This window comes from Dermacentor silvarum, chromosome 3 (genome assembly GCF_013339745.2).
Source record: "Dermacentor silvarum isolate Dsil-2018 chromosome 3, BIME_Dsil_1.4, whole genome shotgun sequence".
NCBI classification, from domain to species: Eukaryota; Metazoa; Arthropoda; class Arachnida; order Ixodida; family Ixodidae; genus Dermacentor; species Dermacentor silvarum.
In genome coordinates, this window is record NC_051156.1 from 165219152 (window position 1) to 165239936 (window position 20785).

The 20785-nt window shown below is 44.7% G+C and overlaps 1 protein-coding gene across 1 annotated transcript; it reads right to left on the reverse strand.

Annotated features, from left to right (window-relative positions):
• Positions 1-10130: 10130 nt before the first annotated feature.
• Positions 10131-18733, reverse strand: LOC119444988 (scoloptoxin SSD976). Its single transcript, XM_037709320.2, has 2 exons — positions 18428-18733; positions 10131-10861 (listed from the first exon to the last, which is right to left on the reverse strand). The coding sequence occupies exons 1-2, from the start codon at positions 18731-18733 to the stop codon at positions 10178-10180; spliced, it is 990 nt and encodes a 329-aa protein (XP_037565248.1). The 3' UTR covers positions 10131-10177.
• Positions 18734-20785: the final 2052 nt, after the last annotated feature.

Sequence of the window (20785 nt, forward strand, 5' to 3'; positions counted from 1 at the left end):
GAAGCATGAGACGGGAAGCGGAGGAGGAGGGTATGGCGAAAGCGTGAGAAGCGCAGTGCCGCGCAAGACGATCGACGACCGCTACGAGATGGCGCCAGAGTAGTGCGCCGTCGTCTGCTCACCGATTGCATGCATGCAGAGAGCGCATCAAAGGATACTATATATGGAAACAAAGCGCTGCATGAGCGGAGGTCTGTCTGCGGCGGCTGCTGTGAATCACGCCCACGCGTCACCCACGCGCTGCCTACCGCGATTTGCCAGGCATTCACGCCACACTTCAATCCGTTTGCAACGTGCTGCACGAGACAGATTGTCCGCGCCAGCCAATATATTGCGTAATGAAAACCCGTATAGAACTGCACTCAAATTTCGCAATTGGGAGTATCGTAATCATCGGTGAACTTTTTTTCCTACTTCCTGGTATAGTTTGTATAAAAACCATAATTATGTGCTTACGCGGTTTATGTCTGGTGCATTATGCATCACTACATTAGTTTCTTCAGATAACCATATTCATCTCACTTGCGGCTTCTTGATGAAAAATCGCGTAAGTCGCTGCATTTAAGGATAACGTTTCTGTCCAGTTTCTATACTGCGCGTTATAAATTGTCGTTCTTTGTACGTTCGGACCTGGCATCTGCCTTGTTCACGAAGGTACCAAATGGAGAAAGCCAGACACCCCAACAGTCAACTAGCTTTACAGCGAAGCTGTATACCTCTACCAGCCAAGGAAATTTTCGTGCCATTGGCGTAAGCAAAAAACGCCAGGCCCAAAATTGAATACAGACAGCATATCTAATTTGGAATCAGGCATACAGCATACAGCTCAGCACTCGTTTTCAAAAGAAAAACCACAAGCATCGAAACCACGTGATGTATGATAAGGTGCGTGTTAACAATGGGAACACCCTGCCGACGCGTTCTGGTAAAGATTAGAAGTGCAAACCGTATAACGTATGCCGATGACGTCTGCGAATAATGTGAAACACGTTCCTTCTCCCGCGTGTGTTTTCCGGTAAAGATTACGGTTGCGTAAGCTACTCTGAGTGGAAAAGCACCCAACAGCATAGAAATCACGTAGTGACGTGACAACGGTATAGCAACTCATTCAGTTCATTCCAGCCTACCATGGGTAGATCACGGAAAGTAAAGACGCCAGAAGAACAGCGTGAATAAAATGCCGTTATGAAGTAATAAAGGGTGTGGTTAAGTACATTTCACTTGTCTCAAGTTTCACTCTTTGTAGAGCCACGTGTGTGAATTCAAGTGACGTCACAATGAGTAATCGTTGTGGGTGTCGTTTACAGCGTGGATTGGAGCTACAGTTTTTTTTCTTGTATACGTGCCCGTCAATTGCACTCGCGCTTAGCTTACCTCGAACGAGCTCATAAGAGAGAACCTCGTTTCAAATAAAATTGTATTAATATTGCGGGACTTAACGCCTGAAATTTAAGCCTTAAATCAAAAGTGTGCTTGCTAAAGCCGGTAGAAATAAGCTTTATTTCTCAAACGAAACAAATTTTACACAAGTCGGTTCAGCGGTTGTTTATTGAGAATGTTAGTGCGCGATTGCGCTTTACATGTATTTGAATAGAGAGATGGGAGTGAGCTCCGAGCTAAAAGCTGCTCTTACAGACGGTGCTGTGGAGGGGGTAGAAAAAGTGGGGAGGGAGGGAGGGGTCTCTACATTAATTACGATTGCGTAGGCTTCTTTAACATGCCCCCAAGGCAAGGCGCGCGAGCCCAGTACACGAACGTTAAACGAGTGCAGCATAATCGACATGTAACCGGCCCAATTTAAATTCTGAAATTCCAGCGGTGAATCCTTTCCACAAACTTTTCGTTTTCTCTTCGCATTTGCAAATCAGTTTACCCCCTTTCCCACTATAAGATAGCCAGCCACAGCTTACTTTCACCAATCTCCTTTTATGAATTCCCTCTTATTATTTCGTTCTCTCTCTCTTTCTCTCTTCTACGCAAATTTCGATATCCCACCAAACTTCTCTCGGCGTCGTACGATTGCTTTCCGTCTGTAACCACCTTGAGATCTTTCGCGCTGTTGCGAAGGCTGTTTTGCGAGCGGTGAAACCGCGGTTGTCACGCGTGAAGCCCACTGAGCGAATTTCTACTTTGGCGGTGTTTCATCTTTCCTTGCATTTACGACCTGCGAACCGATTCAAGGACAGGCTTAAAATAAGGCGAGAGATGCTCGTGGCGACGCATATAGTTTAAATTGAGCTTCTCTACGCGTTTGCTTTTCGTATCCTATTTCTACTTTCTCCCCCTCTTTCTTTTTTCCCCTCACGATTCTCTTTGAATCAGGTCACGGGAGAAATAGCAGCGCAGCAAAAATCAACTCGCCTTAAAGATTCCACGCGATATAAGAAGATAGGGGAGGGCAAATATTCGTTCGTCGCCCCGCAGCAGATTGCGAAAAGAAGCAACAACAGCATAAGTTTGCCGTTTGGAACCACATGTTAACTCGTCCCCGATGGAACGATTCGCGGTTTGCTAAATGGCGTGCGCGTTCGAAGCCGTTGGAGTCTGCAACTATTTCCAACTTTTGTTTGGTGAATTACTGCCCGAGGCAAGGACGGCAGCAGCAGCCGGCGAGGTCGGTGAAGGTCTTTTACCGCCATGTGAATGGCGTGCTGCAAGTGAACGAGTGAACCGCTGCGCGCAGGAGCAATTCTGTATTCATTAATAATAAAACACGCCGAGATGCAATGCAAGAGCACGGTTAGCTCTTATTCCTTCGAACTAAGTGCGTAGCCTTCGCGCTCGCGTAAGTTTGAAGCTGCTAACCAGCGATAACTGTTGGAAACGATAGCTGCTGTGGGTGTTTAAACCAGCTTTCCATTGCCAATTTATTTGTCATTGGTTACATACCACGTGTCTCAAGCAAACGCGAATAGCAAGAGATTTCTAGAAACGATATGACGCCTTCATTTTATCGACATCCCATTGCTGTAATGTCAGTAAATGCGTGGTAATCACTGGTACCTAATTAATTACTTATATAATGCTGATTAACTTTCAAACTTCTTTAACGCACACTTGGGGCACCGACCAAAAATGATTGAAATATATTTAAAAATACATTAACGTTTAGGCTCCCCCACGGGAGCCTTGTTCACAATGAAATATGCGGCAGAGCTTGCGCCCTTTTTATGTGCGGCTATTTCAACCATTTTTGGTCGGTGTCTCGATCCCTTCCTTTTAACTATGCATCATCCCGACCAGACGGGCTTCCGTCATACTCTCGACTCCATCCACTTGGGGCACGTGTTGCAATTGCAGTACTTAGGCCAGTTGGCGCTTGATCCTTTCTGGTCCAACGAAAGAAAGCACCGACGCTTTGAGCATGTTACTACTCCTTTTTCGGCCGCTCACGAGGTAACGCCAAAGTGAGCATAACCCAAGAGTGAACCTAGATAAACCAATGAAACTGGAGGCGTGCCAAGGACTGAATATTATGCCGTGACGACACTAGCTCAATCATCTGAGAGCGTCGTCAGAGCTCGCGGAGATCCGGAACTCTGCCAAACTCGGGCCTTCCCGTATAGCACTCTTGGGCGAAGGCATGTCGCGCGAAGGTAGCGAATATGGGATTGAAGAAGTCCGGGACAATTCCACAGTAGGTGTGTTACGTTCATGTTTTCAATAGTGTTGTAACAGCACGGACATGAACAAACATATACGGGCCGTGGTATTGTTGTGGCCAGAAGGCCGGTCAGCAGCCGGGGTAAGGTAAATGCTTAAAATTCATTGACCTCATGGTAGCAAACAGGATATTGCGATATGATTACCTTCCTTGCCCCTGCATTTATTTTTCCTTTCTTTCTTACACTTCATTTGTTATCTCACATTTACTGAAAAATATTGCGCCTAGTAATACGTTACCGAAAAATAAAAATAATAGTTCAGGTGCCTTGTATTTGAATCACTTGGTACGGAGTAAAATTAATTGTGCAAAACGCAATCTCGTAATCAGAGGTGCTACTGCGCTGTTCTCTGCACGACTTAAGAGCGGTCGCTAAGCGTAACTTGACTATGCTTCGTTAAACCAGTCTTGAGTGCGATTAAAGTATATGGCAGTCACGCGTGCATATTGCTTTGTTTATTTTCCCATACATCGGTTGCATCTGTCGCCGGTGCCATCTTGTCACCCCCTCGTCATGCATAAGCTTCCTTGAACCAGAAGTAGAACAGAAAAGAAAATTTCATCTACAGGACTTGGTCTCGGGTCTGCTGCGATGCCTAAGCCATCATGCCGTAGTCGTACTGTATCAGAATGCCGTAGTCGTCTACAGTGTTCAAGGTTCAGACTCCAGTGACCGTGATACAGTTAGTGCCGGGAGCAGTCTGGGCTATATGAGCGTAGTTCTGACTTCTGCTTCAAAGGAGTGTGGCTAAGAAATTCTTCGTCAGGAAGGGCGAAAGAATTCATTCATTCATTCATTCATTCATTCATTCATTCATTCATTCATTCATTCATTCATTCATTCATTCATTCATTCATTCATTAAAAGTACTTTAGAGGCTGCTAGATGCGTCGCGTAAGGAAAGAGGATGTACGCAAATCTCATACCACTAATATACAAAAAACAAGAACGCTGGTAGTAGCAATAGTTCGATACATAAGAAACAAAACGGCAAGTAATGCACAATACACATCCGCGGCTTACATGTAGAACTCTTGAAGCGCAAGAACAATGGTTTGAAGTGTCAGCAGAAAAAATAAAAATACGCGGGCGCAGCACCATACAAGCATATAATACAGTTTAAGCATAGCATCGAGCAGGGAACACAAGGCAAAAGTTGTCTAAAAATTGTCAATACGTAATATTCTCTATAGGACCTATTATTAAAAAAGGTGATAGTGGCTGACATATCTAACTACATTACAGTAAGTGCGGAATAACGGATTCAAAATTCAACGCAAAAAGAAGGAGACACCAAAAAAGAAAAAAGAACAACTAGGTCAAACGTAAAATTATGTAGTGTTAAGAAAAGTTGCGATTAGTAGATGTCAATTCTACGTGGTTTGTCTCGAAGGCACATCAGGAAAGTCGTTTAAGAGGGGAATTGCTCGTGGGGAGCCAAAGATTTTCAATTCAGCAGCAGCAGTGGCGGTGTAGCAGCGTGTGCATGCTTGACTCTTCCGTCTCGGCTTCACAGGTTTGCGCTATCGGACTGCCTAAACTACTCTTCAGCACCTACTCACGACCCTGCACGCGCAAGTAACCGGCCTAATCGCCAGCAGCGCGCGTCATCGGGCTCCCGGCGTGATTCTGACAGCTCACTGCTGCCCTCGGATCTGCGCCTGCGCCTGGTCGCCAGCAGCTTGGCTATATAAACGTCCTACGGACCACTCAACTTCATTCAGCAGCAGCAGTGGCGGTGTAGCAGTGTGTGCATGCGTGACTCTTCCGTCTCGGCTTCACAGGTTCGTGCACATTTTCCCTGTCTGTAATTGCTATTCATTTAGTTTATAATTTATTGCCACTGATGCTGCTGCTGCTGCTTCCGGTGTTGTCTTTCAACCATGCCAACTGTCGCTGAACTGTCCAAACGTGTGGAACAGCTAGAAAATACTTTCAAAGACAAACTTGATAACCTGCTTGACAAGATAACGAGAACTGTAGTATCCAAGCTAGATTCCCAGCCTTCCTTGATCATTAAAGGTCTAAAGGACGAAAAGGGACTACCAAGCAGTCTTGATTTTCTGAACAGGACTGTTGAATCCTCAAAACAGAAAAGGAAGAACTGCAATGAACAAATCCCTAATCCCGCATAACGAATCTTTGGAAAGACGAATTGGTGACATGGAACAGTACTCGCGAAAAAACAACCTGGAAATCAAAGGTGTTCCGTGTACCCAGGGTGAAGACTGCATGACAATTTTTCAAACTATTGCCTCTAAAACAGAATGTCCTGTTTCTGCTAATGATATTGGTGTCATTCATCGTGATCCGTCTGCTTCTGATACAAAGCACTTGCTTGTCCGATTTCACTCTCGCGCCTTGAAAACCGAGTTCATAGGCAAAGCCCGAAAGGCATGCCTTAACACTAGTGACATTGGATTCAGCAAAGCACGAGGCAAAGCTGTTTTCGTCAATTGTTCAGCAAGGCCTTGCAACTGAAGAAAGAAAAAAAAGTGGCTTTTTTTGTGGACTGATGAGTGTGTCATCAAGGCGAGGCAATCTACTGATAGCAAAGTTTTTCGCATAAAGAGTGACTCGGACCTTGCAATTTTTGGTTAATTTGACCAGGTTTTCTCGTTTTTTTTGTTTTTTTTTGTTTCTTCGGTTCCTCGTATTTCGATCTGATCGCATGTCGTACATTTCCGTTAATGATGTCCAATCCTACTTTTCGCATACGCATCATTTAGCGATTCATTTCAATTCACGCAGTCTTCGCAAGCATTTTCGCGATTATCAGAGACTATTGTCTTCTTGTCTTCATTCTTTCTCAATTATATGTGTTTCTGAGACATGGCTGAGTGATTTCGATAAAAATGTTTATGGTTTCCCATCATACAATGCAGAATATTGCAATCGCTTTTCATCACAACAAGGTGGCTCAGCCGTGTTTATTCGGTCTGACATTAGATACAAGCGTAGGCTTGATCTTCACTTAAATATCTGTGATTGTGAGTCTGTGTGGATTGAGGTTGACCACTCTGTAATAGGCATTGATAATAATATTGTCTTTGGTAGCACTTATCGGTCACCACATTCACCAATTCCTGCTTTTTGTGAAGCACTTGACACTATTCTTGACATTCTTTCAAAGGAAAAAAAAAGTCCGTTATCATCTTGGGTGACATTAACATTAATTTACTTGATGCATCCTCCTCTTATCTAACTCAGTATGTCAGCTGTTTCCAAGGTTATGGTCGTGAATCTCTTCTCTCCCTTCCCACCCGATGCACTAGTAATGGTTCGGACAACACTTATTGACCATGCGCTCTCGAACCTTCTCCATCCTCCCTCCGCATGCATTCTTCAAAGCAATATTACAGATCATTTCCCAGTTGCACTTTGCTTTGAGCAACAGTCCTCGCAGTAATAGCGTAAGCTTTGTTAAGAATAGGTTTGATCGCGGAAAATTTAAAGAAATTGTATCTGATTCTGATTGGTCTTGTGTCACGTTAATGAACAATGCTGAATCGGCATACACCGCTTTCATCTCTGCAATATCCAATTGCGTATCTTCATCGACAACATGTGTACAGTGGCATAAACGTTATTCTTCCCCTAGAAACCCATGGTTAACAAAAGGACTACTTAATAGCCTGCGTAAGAAAGATAACTTATATAAAAAAGACAACCATTTAATGTGCATCTACTTGATCGTTATAAGCAGTATTGTAACACACTGAATGCTGTAATGAAGGATGCGAAAAAGCGCTATTATCAAAATGAAATTAATTGTACTGGTTCAGACATTAAAAAAAAACAATGGCGCTTGATAAATTCCTTTCTCAATACAACCATTAATCCGCCTATAGCCAACATTCATCATGAAGGATCAGTAATATCTAACCCATTAGATATCGCTAATGCATTTAGTGACTACTCCTCTCCCATACCTGTTCCATCCAGTACGCATGACGAACTTGATCATTGTGGTCACTCATTTTTTCTTTTTCGTGCTAACCCAGAGGAGGTAAGAAGAACAATTGCTAGTATAAAATCCTCCTAGCGCAGGTATCGATAACATTTCTGCTAACCATGTGAAAATGATTGCTGATGATATTGCGGATGTGCTCGCCTACATAATCAATGTAATTTTTGAAACCGGTGTATTTCCCCTTGAGTTAAAGATGAGTAAGGTTATTCCGGTATTGTGACAGGTGACAGATGCTTAATTTCTAATTATAGGCCGATATCCATTCTCCTCTTTTTTTAGCAATGTAATTGAAAAACTAATACATGTTCGCCTGTCTAGCTACCTAACGAAATTTAACCTATTTCATCCAAAACAATTTGGGTTTAGACAAGGATACTCGACTAACCTAGCCCTCATTTACTTCACAGAAAAATGTAAACTAGAAATTGACAATGGTAACTTCGTTCGTTCTGTTTTCTTAGATTTTACGAAAGCCTTTGATACACTTAATCATGACATTCTTTTTTCTAAACTTGCATCTTATGGCATTAGTGGCAACTCTCTCAATCTTTTCCGCAGTTACTTATGTGATCGTGAGCAATTAATATCCATCTCCGGCATCTATTCCACAAAAAAAATAATTAACATCGGCGTTCCGCAAGGCTCAATTCTGGGTCCGCTTTTATTTCTACTATACATTAATGACCTTCCACAGTGTCTAACCACACTATCAGAATGCATCTTATATGCTGACGACACGACTCTCTTATGTTCGAGTAATTCTCTAAGCAGCCTTACAACAACCCTTAATGCAGAACTTATTAACGTTAGTGCATGGTGTGCTAAAAACAAGCTCTTGATAAATCCCTCCAAAAGTAAGTTTTTAATTTTTATTTCCAGGTCGATAAATAACGCGCAAGTCATGCCCCTCTTTATAAACAAACATCCAATTCATCTATCAGATCATTGTTCCTTCCTTGGTATCAAGCTTGATTCCCGCTTAAAATTTAATTTGCATATTAATGAGCTGCAGCGGAAAACTTCTTATGGTATTAGGGTATTACTAAAAGCTAGATGTTACTTTGACTTGACTACTTTGATCACCTTATATTATGCATTCATTCACAGTCATCTAAATTATTGTATTGCTTCCTGGGGTCAAACATATCATTGCCACCTTTCTTCCCTCCAACATGTACAGAATCAAGCCATTCGCATTCTCACCTGGAGCAACCGACGTTCGCATGTTACTGATCTGTACCGGGAACTGCACATACTGAATATTGATAATATAATCAAATTTAATGTCTGCACCTTTGCTTATCAAGCAGTTAAAGACCATAGTCTTCTGAAATTTGTTCTTATCCAACACCTTACTAATTCAAATATTACGCGCTTTTCCTCCAACAACCATTTTATACTCCCCAAGGTACGAACTAACTATGGTTCTCAAAGAGTAGCATTTGTTTTAATCAAACTTTGGAATTCTTTGCCTTATAACATTAAGTGTGCCTTTTCTATATCGTCATTCAAACATCAGCTTCACAGTTTCATCTTTAACCTATAGCACCGTTTATTGAATAGGTCTTTCAAACTCAAATTCCAATCTGTCGTTTTGAATACTGTTTGCTTCGTTTTCTACTTCAGCTTATGCCTTATCCCAATCGTTTTATATTTTCAATTGTACTACTGTTTCGCCTCAATATGTATTTGCATTTGTATTTGTATTTTTGTATTTTTATATTTCGCTGCATTTCCGCTGTTAGTAGTATTTGTGTTTTTTTAACATTATAAAAGGTCCCCCTACAGTGTTTACACTATGGGACCTTTTTCTGTACAAAATATCTATACTTTTGTATCTGCACTAAGTATTCAATAAACTTCAAACTTCAATGCCCAATGACATGCCTTGGCGGGGACGAAGCTGAACTAATCAAGCTTCCTGATCCGTAATGGGGGAACGTCAAGATCAGGGACGCAGCCAGAGAGAGGGCACAGCGGGAACGTACCTCCCGCCGCCCCTTCCCTCTCCACACACACCCCGTCCTTGGTCAAGTGAGGTCCCCTATCCCTCTCCCGCCCGAAAACATTTCTGGCTACGCCGCTGGTCAGGATGCAAAAGTGGCCGGTAACCTTGTGTTGCGGACTTACATAAGATGGGTTCTCTTTTGCCTACATTACCACGAACACGCGACGAACTCCAATCCACCCACTTCCCGATAAAGAAGGTGTGTGGGCATCGATTCGAACTGGCGCAAAGCGCACAGTACTCGTGGAAGATGAACCTACATTCATAAGCACTTCGTAGACATTTCCCAGACGCATGTGATTGTCATACACACCGCTGGCACACGTAAGGCTTCGAGAAGTACACGGACATTAAAGGAAGTCCGCTCGTAATGCAAAAAAAAAAGAAAATAAATAAATAAAGAAAGTAAGTATCGCGAGAGAAACAGTGGAGAACAACCAGATTCAGTCACACGTTATTGGTCATAGAAGCAAAACTGTACGGTAAAAAAACAAAAAAACAAACGGATGTAAAATATCTTGACGTTGCCCACTATTCCGCCGCCGGGGGGGCAGCACTTCCCGTCAAGTAATCGGTTCGAGTGATAATGCGCCAACCGAAGACGAGCCCAGCCAGCAAGGATACCACAACGGCTAAGGACACAACAAGTGTTACATAAGGCCACATCATCGTCTCCGCTGCCGGTTCGGAAGGAGACGACATGTCGGGAGAGTTCGGTGGCGAGGGTTGGGACCCAGGGTTCTGAGCGGGCGCTTGGTCGCCGCACAGACCCGTGACTTGGCGGCAGTGGGTGGGCGGCGGACACGCACTGCAAGTAGCGCCCTCCTGGTAGACGGGCCGTCGCTTGTAGTTCCCAGACGGAGCGTAGTTGCACGTGTACTTGCGCATGTGCGGCAACCGAGCCCCGACGACCGTGTAATAGGCGTAGCCGCAGCCAATGTAGCGAGTCTTGGCCCAGATAGCCTGGGTGAAGTGTCCCGTGGCCTGGGATGTGGCTGCTACGCCGGGATACTGACTCACGTACCCCGGCGGGTAGAACATGTGCTCAATGTACCACTCGTCGATTGCATTAGTCCAGTTGGGCACGCCGACCGGGAACGTCTGTCCATCCCACGCGAGGTTCTGGCCCGTGGTTTGGAACCGCGACGTGAAACGGTCCCCGTGATCGTCGTGGTCCAATTTTCCGTTGGCGGGCGTGCAGAGGTCAGCATGGGCCTGTCACAGAATATAGATGGAAGTACCGATGCACGTGTTACGATCGACTAATTGGAAAAAAAGCGGAAAAAAAATCAGGCAGATCCCACCACCTGTGGGAATTGATGTTATGCGAAGCAGTGTGCGGGGAGCCTACCAAGGTAACGAAACGACCATGAAAGCATTGAGACGTAGGCGGCTGTTACATGACCTAGATGACACGCATGTTAAGACATTCTTGCCATGAGTCCTCAGCAGTCCCTTTAGCTACGCCTAGGAGACCTTAAGGCGAAATCCTTAGTCATGCTCATGACTGACTTCAACCATCAAGATTTAGCCTTTTCCTTCACTTTGTACCACATCCGAACCCATTACATCGGTTTTTGAGTGTTAAACTTTTTTCGCTAAGTCATTGTCATTTTAGGCGGCTGTTTCATGACCCAACTGACGCGCACGTCTTTACATTCATGTCACGACCAATCAGTTATGTTGGTCAATCTTGTCTTACTATACCAATTTTGGCACATACCAGGTTAACGAAACGACCATGAGAGCACCACGAAATAGGCGGCTAGATAGATAGATATTAGATAGATAGATAGATAGATAGATATTATCAAAGTGGGAAATGTTCGCCAAGAAATGTTTCGCATTTAAAAAACGAGATAACCATAATCGGCGCGGAAGATAGAATGCCATTACTTATTCTAAAAATTGGTGTGGCTTAGCTTTAGTTAACCCTGGTTGATAAACGAAAGCTTCACTGCCCTGGCTAAGCCCATTGTCGAGCTGTGGCCGAGGTGTGGTTTTGCAATGATATACAGACATGTTTGCAATGAATACAGTGTTTATTGATAATTTTTATGCCTATGAAGACACTGCGGTAATCAGTAAAGTAGTGAGACTTGGTTGTAATTAGCAGCCGGGCCCAACTCTACTCGGGCAACAGCGGCAATGTCTGCTTTCAGGGCTCCGTAAAGGCCTAAATATATTCCGACGTACCATGAACGCGTGCACACGTTATGTCACGTTGGCGAGAAGAACAGCGGCTGTAGTTCGACCGATGGTTCGACGTAGTGGCGCTGCCAACGTAACCGGACGCGTGGCCAGTGCGCGCCGACGCGCCCGGTGTCTGATGACGCCCGCCCGCGTGCCGATAACGTCGGACTATAAATGCTCTCTTGCGGTTTGACCTCTAATTCTCAAGGCGAAAACTGTTGAGTCGCCGACGTCTGCCCGAGGTAGCGTAATGAAGCTTTCGTTTCAAAAGTAACAATACATTCGAATGAGAATGTCAATTTAATGAATGTCACTTGAGCGCGCAGGCTTTCGCCTTCACCCTCTTTGGCGTATGCTAAAGTGACTGTCAATTTTTTTCGCACTTTTATTATTTAGTTGGAGAATATTTACCATAAAAGACATGCGCTGCCGGTGTTTTGTTTCATGATATTTGTTTGTGGGCTGTCATACTCAAACATCCGACGAATAAGTTTGTAAATAATGCAAGACAAAGTGTGAGCAACGATAACGTCGTACTATAACGCGCCTTGCGCCTTGTGATTTGACCTCTAGCTCTCAAGGTGAAAACGGTTGAGTCGCCGATGGCGGCCCGAGGTGGCGTAATGAAGCTTTCGCTTCAAAACCATTCGACCACCGATGGGTATCAAATTGTGGACCCCTCGTCCAGTTTTCAGCTACAGCGATAGCTAGAACGCTATCGTTGATAGTGTTCTAGCTCCGAGTGTTTTTCCCGTTGTGAATTTTTATTGTGTGTTGGTTTTATGTGTTTCTTTTTACTCGAGTTGCATTAAAAACTTAGTGTGCGTTTTCTTTGGAAACAAGTGGCTTTGTCCTCAATTGGACCATAGTTGGTTCGGAAGATAGAATATTATATCTATAATGCTAACTGAAAAAAAAGGGGGAAAAACTGCAGTAAGCCTGGGGTGGAGATCACACAGAAGAAAGGGTCAGAACTTATCTAATCGACACAGTTCTTCCTGTACTATCACACAATTATGATCACCTTTTAAATATAATAATTACTATATTTTTCTAAATTCTTTAAAAATTTCACGCACTATTACGATTCTCCCTAAAGCGAAGTTTGAACGCAGCTCTATACGTGTTTTCATTTCGCGCCTGAATATTTTGCATTATTAAATGCGAAGCATTTCTATCTATCTATCTATCTATCTATCTATCTATCTATCTATCTATCTATCTATCTATCTATCTATCTATCTATCTATCTATCTATCTATCTATCTATCCATCCATCTATCTATCTAGCCGCCTACGTCTTGGTGCTCTCGTGGTCGTATCACTAACTTGATATTTACCAAAATTGGCATACTATGACAAGAGTATGACATAAATGATAGGTCATGACATGAATATCATGACATGTGTGTCATGTAGGTCATGAAACAGCTGCCTACGTCTTGGTGCTCGCATGGTCGTCTCGTTAACTTGGTAGGTACCAAAATTAACATAGTATGACAACAGTGTACGATGAACATAACTGATAGGTCCTGACATGAATGTCATGACATGCGTGTCATGCAGGTCATAAAACAGCAGCCTAAAATGACAATGACACAGCGAAAAAACTTTAACACTCAAAAACCACTGAAATGGGTTCGCACGTGGGTACTAAGCGAATGCAACACTAAAGGATGATGCTACATGTCATAGTCATGAGCATGACTTAGCGAAAATGACAATAACTCAGCGAAAAACGATTAGCACTCAGAAACCACTCAAATGGGTTCTGACGTGGGTACTAAATGAAGGAAACACTAAAGGATGGTGCTGGAGGTCGTAGTCATGAGCATGACTCAGCAAAAATAACAATGACTCAGCGAAAAAAATATTAACATTCAGAAACCACTGAAATGCGTTCGGACGTGGGTACTACGTGAAGGAAACACTAAGGGAAGATGATAGAAGTCATAGTTCACGAGCATGACTAAGCAAAAATGACAGTGACGCAGCGAAAAAATTTGCACAAAAACCACTGAAATGGGTTCGGACATGGGTACTAAGGGAAGAAAACACTAAAGGATGATGGTAGAAGTCATGGTACACGAGCATGACTAACCAAAATGACAATGACTCAGCAAAAAAAGATTAGCACTCCGCCACTGAAACGGGTTCAAACGTGGGTACTAAGTGAAGGAAATACTAAAGTATGATGGTAGAAGTCATAGTCATGAGCATGACTCAGCAAAAATGACAGACTCAGCGAAAAAGGTATTAACACTCAAAATATACTAAAATGGGTTCAGACATAAATGACAGGTCACGACATGCGTGTCATGTATGTCACGAAACATCCGTATACTTCTTGTTGCTCTCATGGTTGTTTCGTAAACTTGGTATGTACCTAAATTGGCATAGTATGACAAGAGTGAATGACGAACATTAATTATAGGTAATATCATGATGGTCATGACATGCGTGTCATGTATGTCATGAAACTGCCGCCCATGTCTTGGTGCTCTCATGGTCGTTCCGTTAACTTGGTCGGCTCCCCACACTCTGCTTTGCATAACAGCGATTCCTGCAGGGCGTGGGATCTGCCGGCTTTTATATTCGTTATCATTATCATCATCAGTAGCAGCAGCAGATTATTTTAAATGCGAAGCCTTTATTGACGAACATTTGCTACTTTGACAGTATCTATCTATCTAGCCGCCTGAGTCATTGTCATTTTCGCTGAGTAATTGTCATTTTCGCTCAGTCATGGTCACGACTAGGACGTCTACCATAATTCTTTAGTGTTTCCTTCACTTAGTACACCCGTCTAAACCCATATTTCAGTGGTTTTTGAGTGCTAATCATTTTCTCTGGGTCATTGTCATGACCTACATGACACGCAAGTCATGACATTTATGTCATGACCAACCACTTATGTTCGTTAGTACACTCCTGTCATACTCGCCAATTTTGGTACCTACCAAGTTAACGAAACGACCATGAGAGCACCATGACGTAGGCAGCTGTTTCATGACCTACATGACACGCATGTCATGACATATCATGTATGTTCGTCATATGCTGTTTTTTTGGTAATGCTTTATTTAGACAATTCATTTTCTGGGATGAAGGGGCTAAAGGCAGATGCAACTGCCTGACAGAGACCCCCTACCCATACATTACTCAGCGGGTGGGACATTATGAAGGATAGTGCAACAATGTAGAAAAAAAATGAACAAAGTGTATGCTGTAGGCAATCAAATACAAAAAAGCAAGATTCATACACTGTATACATAGTATAGCATCAGTTAATGCGAGAGAACAAGGAAATATTTAAACAAACAAACAATGCTAATCAGTGTTACACAACATTATATAACAAAGTATGCCAATTGTCATAGGATGCCAATTTTGGGACATACCAAGTTAGCGAAAAGACGATGAGAGCACAAAGACGTAGGCGGCTAGATAGATAGATACTGTCAAAGTAGCAAATGTTCGTGAATGGATGCTTCACAATTAAAAAACTCTCATTGGCCGTATGCTGTATGTGCGAGTGAAAGCGCGCGAGGGACGCGTGCTTTCACGGAGAGCGAACGCACGGCGGAGAGCAAACGCGACTTCTTCCGTCGTGCGAAAGGCCATGGGGGGACGGGAGAGAGTAGGGGGGGGGAGGCGACGTTTAGCTGCGGCACCAAATGCGTATCTAGCGACCGGGCGCAAGGGGAATAGGCGACTCAATCTCCCACGCGAAAGGAGGACAGCGGGAAGGCAGCGCGGGAGGGAGGGGTTGCGGCTTCTGCTCTGCGAGCAACTTGTACTTTACGCGGCGCCGGGCGGTCGCGCGCACCGTATTTTGAAAGTGATCTGCAACACGGCTCCTACCTTTGTATGCGCTGTGCTTTCGCCGCTCAGTTTCCGTTGAAGCGACAGACCGCATCAACCTTTGCTCGCTGCTGCTGGCGCGCTTGTTCACGCCAGCGTTTTGACAGCGGTTGTGTGCGGTCACACAAATAACGCGCAAAACTGTTGTCCACGGCGGCGGCGTTTTGCCCGCTTTCGCACTGAACGCGCGCGGCCTTGGTAACGCGTTTATGAAGAAGCGTGCCAACCTTTGCCGCACACCCTATGTCGGTGTATCGTGGCGACCATAAGGCCATGGTCCCTGTGGTCACTAAATGAATGAAAACCACCGGATCATAAATATTTCTCATTCTATAATAGTTCAAATAACCAATTACACCATCACATCTTAATTGTTGTAATAGAAAATACATAATTACCACTATAGTACAGCTTCGGTGGCGCTCCATCTCCACCTCATGTGGAAGGGCTGACAGTTTTTTTTTCTTGATTTCAAAGGGAATATCGGCTATCCCCATTTGCTATCTGATCCACACCGCTCTCTTCCTGTCTCTTAACGTTAAACCTAACATTTTTTGTTCCATCACTCTTGGTGTGGTTCTTAACTTGTTCTCGAGATTCTCTATTATCCGCCAAGTTTCGCGCTATATGTTAGCACTGGTAAAATGCAATGACTCTAAACTTCTGTGGCGAGAGCTACATTGGCCGCATTCTCGCCATTTTGCTGTGGTCGGTGGCCGCACCGCGAGCTGAGCCGTTGCCTAGCAACCGCCGCAGCTGGCAGCACCGCTCATTGCGCCATCTGGCATGACGCCAGAGGAGGAGCCGGTGAAACCGCAAGCTGAGCCGTTGCCTAGCAGCAGCCGGCGTTGTATCGTATATATAGAAGGGGCGGCTCGGTGAGGTTCTTCGGCAGATATGGAAAGTGAGTCGGAGAGACTGAAAGCAGCCAGGCTTCGTCGTCGGAACGAATCCAAGAGGAGGCAGCGAGCCGAGGAGACGGAAGAAGAACGAGCCACACGCCTCGAGAAGCGTCGTAAGTACGAAGCGGCCAGGAGAGTGCATTCAAATGACGATGGTTCGTTGTCTACTTCGGCATTTCTTGCCAGGGCCGCGGATCAACGACGGAATGAAACACCAAGCTAAACAATAACATTAACCGTACCTCTCGCTATGCACACCCAGGCATAACTGAGTTAAGCCACAATCATATTTTTTTCTTTTCAGCGACAGTGGTAAGCTCCAGCCCAGACTGAATTGCACCGAACTTTCTTTTCTATCCGCCATTTTTTCATCACGGCGCAGTTTCGCCAAGGTCACCACGAAGGGTGTAGCCAACATAGACACCTAAAGTTTTCGCCTTAAAGAACGTTGGCAATAGTGAGTTTCGAACCATAGACCCCATGCTCAGAAGCTGAGTGTCTTACCGAATGGGCTACACACCCACGCTTGCAGACGAAGGTAAATATATCTCAAGCATATGAATGGGCTGTACCGGTGGTACAAATGTCTAAGAATAACAGTTTATATGAAGGCTTTCTTGACAGAATTAGTGATGGGGGAATAACAGCCATCTTTTGGACATGTAGAGCTGAATTGGATCATTGTAGACACCAGAAGAATTGCAATTTTGCAAAAATTTATTGCCAACCCCCCTCCCCATCTCCGATGCGTTCGGTGGTCGCGGGATACGCCTTCCGTTGCGGCGTTCCTTCAACAATCCAAACGCCACCGATCTCTAAGGGCTCTTGCGCATAGAGATCGCGTCGTACAACACAGGCAGATAAGTAGCCATTGAGTTGATAAGGGTGATAAGGTGTGATGAGGGGTTATATGGGTCTCATCATGGTTGATGATGGTTCGACGCGGATGAATAAGGTGCTAAAAAGCGATAAGGGCTTGTAATGATCGGAGCAATCCTGATAGGGTTAATAAGCAGCAATAAGGGATGGTAAGTGTCGGATTAAATCTGATAAGATTGGTAAGGGCCGATAAGGGTCGATAAGGGTGATATCATGTCCGATAAGGTTGATAACAATACATAACGGTTGATAAAGATCGGATCCATTGCGATAAGTTTGATACCGCTGATAAGGGTTGATAAGTGTCGGATCCAGCCCGATATGTTTGATAACGACTGATAAAAGTTGATAAGAGTTTATACTGGATGGATCAAGTGATTAACATTGATAATCACGTCGAACTCCGTGGAGTTGAGCAAGAGGCACAACTCTTACGTATAATTAGACAACTCCGAGAGGAGTTGCTGCGTGATTTTAAAGCTTTTTTTTTCTCTATGATATATGAAATGTTCGTTTGTCTACCCTCTCCTGCCCATGACCTGAATCGGCCAGCATATATTTCCCAAATTACTTTCGGATTGAGCACATTTTTTGTATACTCACACACACGCGTAGTTAACGCATCGCATCAGGATGTGCGAGAACTATCGAACATGGCGTCTCCGATAAGAACTGTGCTGCTTCAACGTTAAACTTCAGCGATTAATCAATACGTACGTAAATAAGGAGTGAGTGAGTGAGTGAGAGAGAAAGCGAGTGAGTCAGTGTGTGAATGTGAGTGAGTCCTTCAGTCAATCAATTGGGCGGTAGGTCGGTTGATCGGTGTACCGGTCAATCAATCAATCAATCAATCAATCAATCAATCAATCAATCAATCCCCTCAGTCAGTCGGCCCGTCAATTCCTTCTCGGAGCCCGTATGAATATTCAGACTTGAGACTCACCTGCGCCACCTGCGCGATCTCGTCGTCCCAGATCAGCTCCTGCATGTCGGCTGCCGGCGAAAATCCGCGCAGCCGTCCCTGCGCCACCTCGCTCCGGTGTTTGTTGTGGCGGTTCACAATGAGGGCTTGCTGAGCGGCGTTCACGCCCGCCTCGTATATGGTGCACAAATTGTTGGGCGGCTTGCACAGGGTGTGCGTCGGTCTCTTCCGGCGCAAATCCGGAGTGCACTGGGCCTCGGTGGGTGTCCACAGCGACGTCCACACCGTCGCCAGGAGCAACGGGCCGACAGCAGCGGTGGTCGTCATCCTTGCACCGCATCGAAAATCTTCTTCTGCAAATGCTCGTGATGATGATTATGATTAAGCGGTCGCTGTTATTTGAAGCGAGCGACCACGACGAATGGATTAGGCCAAAAACAAACAAAAACACTTGGTGGCTCACACCCACTATGCGGGATTGGCCAAGAAGTGGGTGGATTGTTCCCCGTTTCGTTCAGACACAAATTTCAGGACTGCTATAGAGTAAATGCTGTCGAAAGGCGAAATCACATGTTAAAACCAGAGGAACGAAGACACAGTGTGGACATTATATTTATTTGAAAAGTAGTAAAAATTGAACGTGGCATGCGGTTCCGGACTTGAGCCCCCAGACGAAAGAATTATAGGGTCGGAAACGTCCCGGCCAATATTTTAAAGAGGTAGATCCAAGATTCACAATCTTTTAACAGTAAACAAAAACAGTAAAGAGTAAAGCGGTGAAAAGACACACGTTTTGAATTCTTTGATCCTCATTGCAAATAGAGCACAGAAGGGATGGCAACAAGCCTGCACTGTGTAAGTAAAAATTCTGGGGGGGGAGGGGGTGCCGTCGTAATTTCTTGAGAGAGACCTCAAGGATCGTCACACTTGCACCCCAACTTCGAAAGTAGTATTCTTCTCCGCTAGCTGATGACTTTCTAAACAAAAATGTCATAAACCCACGGTAATAGATAAGACACGAATTACGGCCACCTCGCTTGCATCGCTGATGGTGACAACCTGAAAAACATTGGTACTCCCAATTGGCCATGCAGGATAGGCGAAGGACCAGGCAGTCTGAATAAAATATTTTGAAGGCTCTTGATTTTGAATTAAGATATTCGAAATCTTTAAATTGTGAGGGAAGTGAGATATAAAGGAAGAAACAGTCAGACAGAGAAAGCAAGAAAGAAGAAAAGAGTTGTAAAAGAGAATGATGAAATTAAGAAAGTTGACGATGGCAATCCACAATGGAGGCAATGAAGGCGTAAAGAAAAATTGAACATCATATCACACCACTCACTGCACCTGTGCGAAGATGCCGCTCCTGCTGACTCTCAGTGGTAGCACTCAGCGCAGGATACGAACCCCAGTGGCCCCTTTAATAATGGACCCCAGTTGCACGTGAGAGCGCCCTTCCCTGACTGCGCTATAGGCATAGAAATTTCGCATGCGAAAATGCTAACTAAATTGGCATGCGAAAGCGAAGAAATCCTACTTAACCCTTGTCTTGTCTTGTTTCCTAAACTTTGGCGAATACCCACTACGGGGGATTGGCCAAGAAGTAGGTGGTTTCAACTATGTTGATGAGATATTTAACAAAAACTTAATCTGCATAGCAGTCGTTAGAAAAATACTATTCCAACAACAGTGGTGGTGCATTCCTCTTCTTTCACGCGCAGGCGTAGGCCTTTCGTGTGTTGGAGGCTGTTGTGGCCCTGAACGACCGGCTTTTGCGGAAAAATGCACGGGAGGGACGATCTCGCAGACCGTACTCCTATATGCTATATACACGCCTGAGCAACCGTGCTGCCTGGCCACATTTTCGTTTGCTCCCGCGAGCTTTGCTGCCAAGCAGCATCCGTAGCACGGCCCTGCCCATGTTGGGAAGTCTACAGGGCGCGCGCGGCCGCCCTCAGCTGCACCATGGGCCGCCGCGGACGGAATAGGAGTGAATAACACGGGCTAACCATCCCCCTTCACCCCCTCTTAGAGCGCACACTTCTCCCCGCTCCTGCTATAGCCCGCGCAAGAAGACTGGGCGCATACCTCCCCCCCCCCCCCCCCCCGCCCACCTTATACGTGCGAGAGGATGCCGCGCATCAAGCCACCATCCTTCTCAGCTCACCCTCGCCTGCTCTCCCCCACACATACAGCACATGGCACGTGGCCGCGATCTTATCGTACTTTGTTTTTATACGGAAGCCTCACGTCGACGTCAACGCCAATGGCGGAAATTCGGCTGCAGTGTCTATATAATTGTTATGACAATAAAACAAAAGGCACACCATGTCGGTTAGCAACCTTTTTGAGGTTCTGTGACACCTTGTGCACGTATGG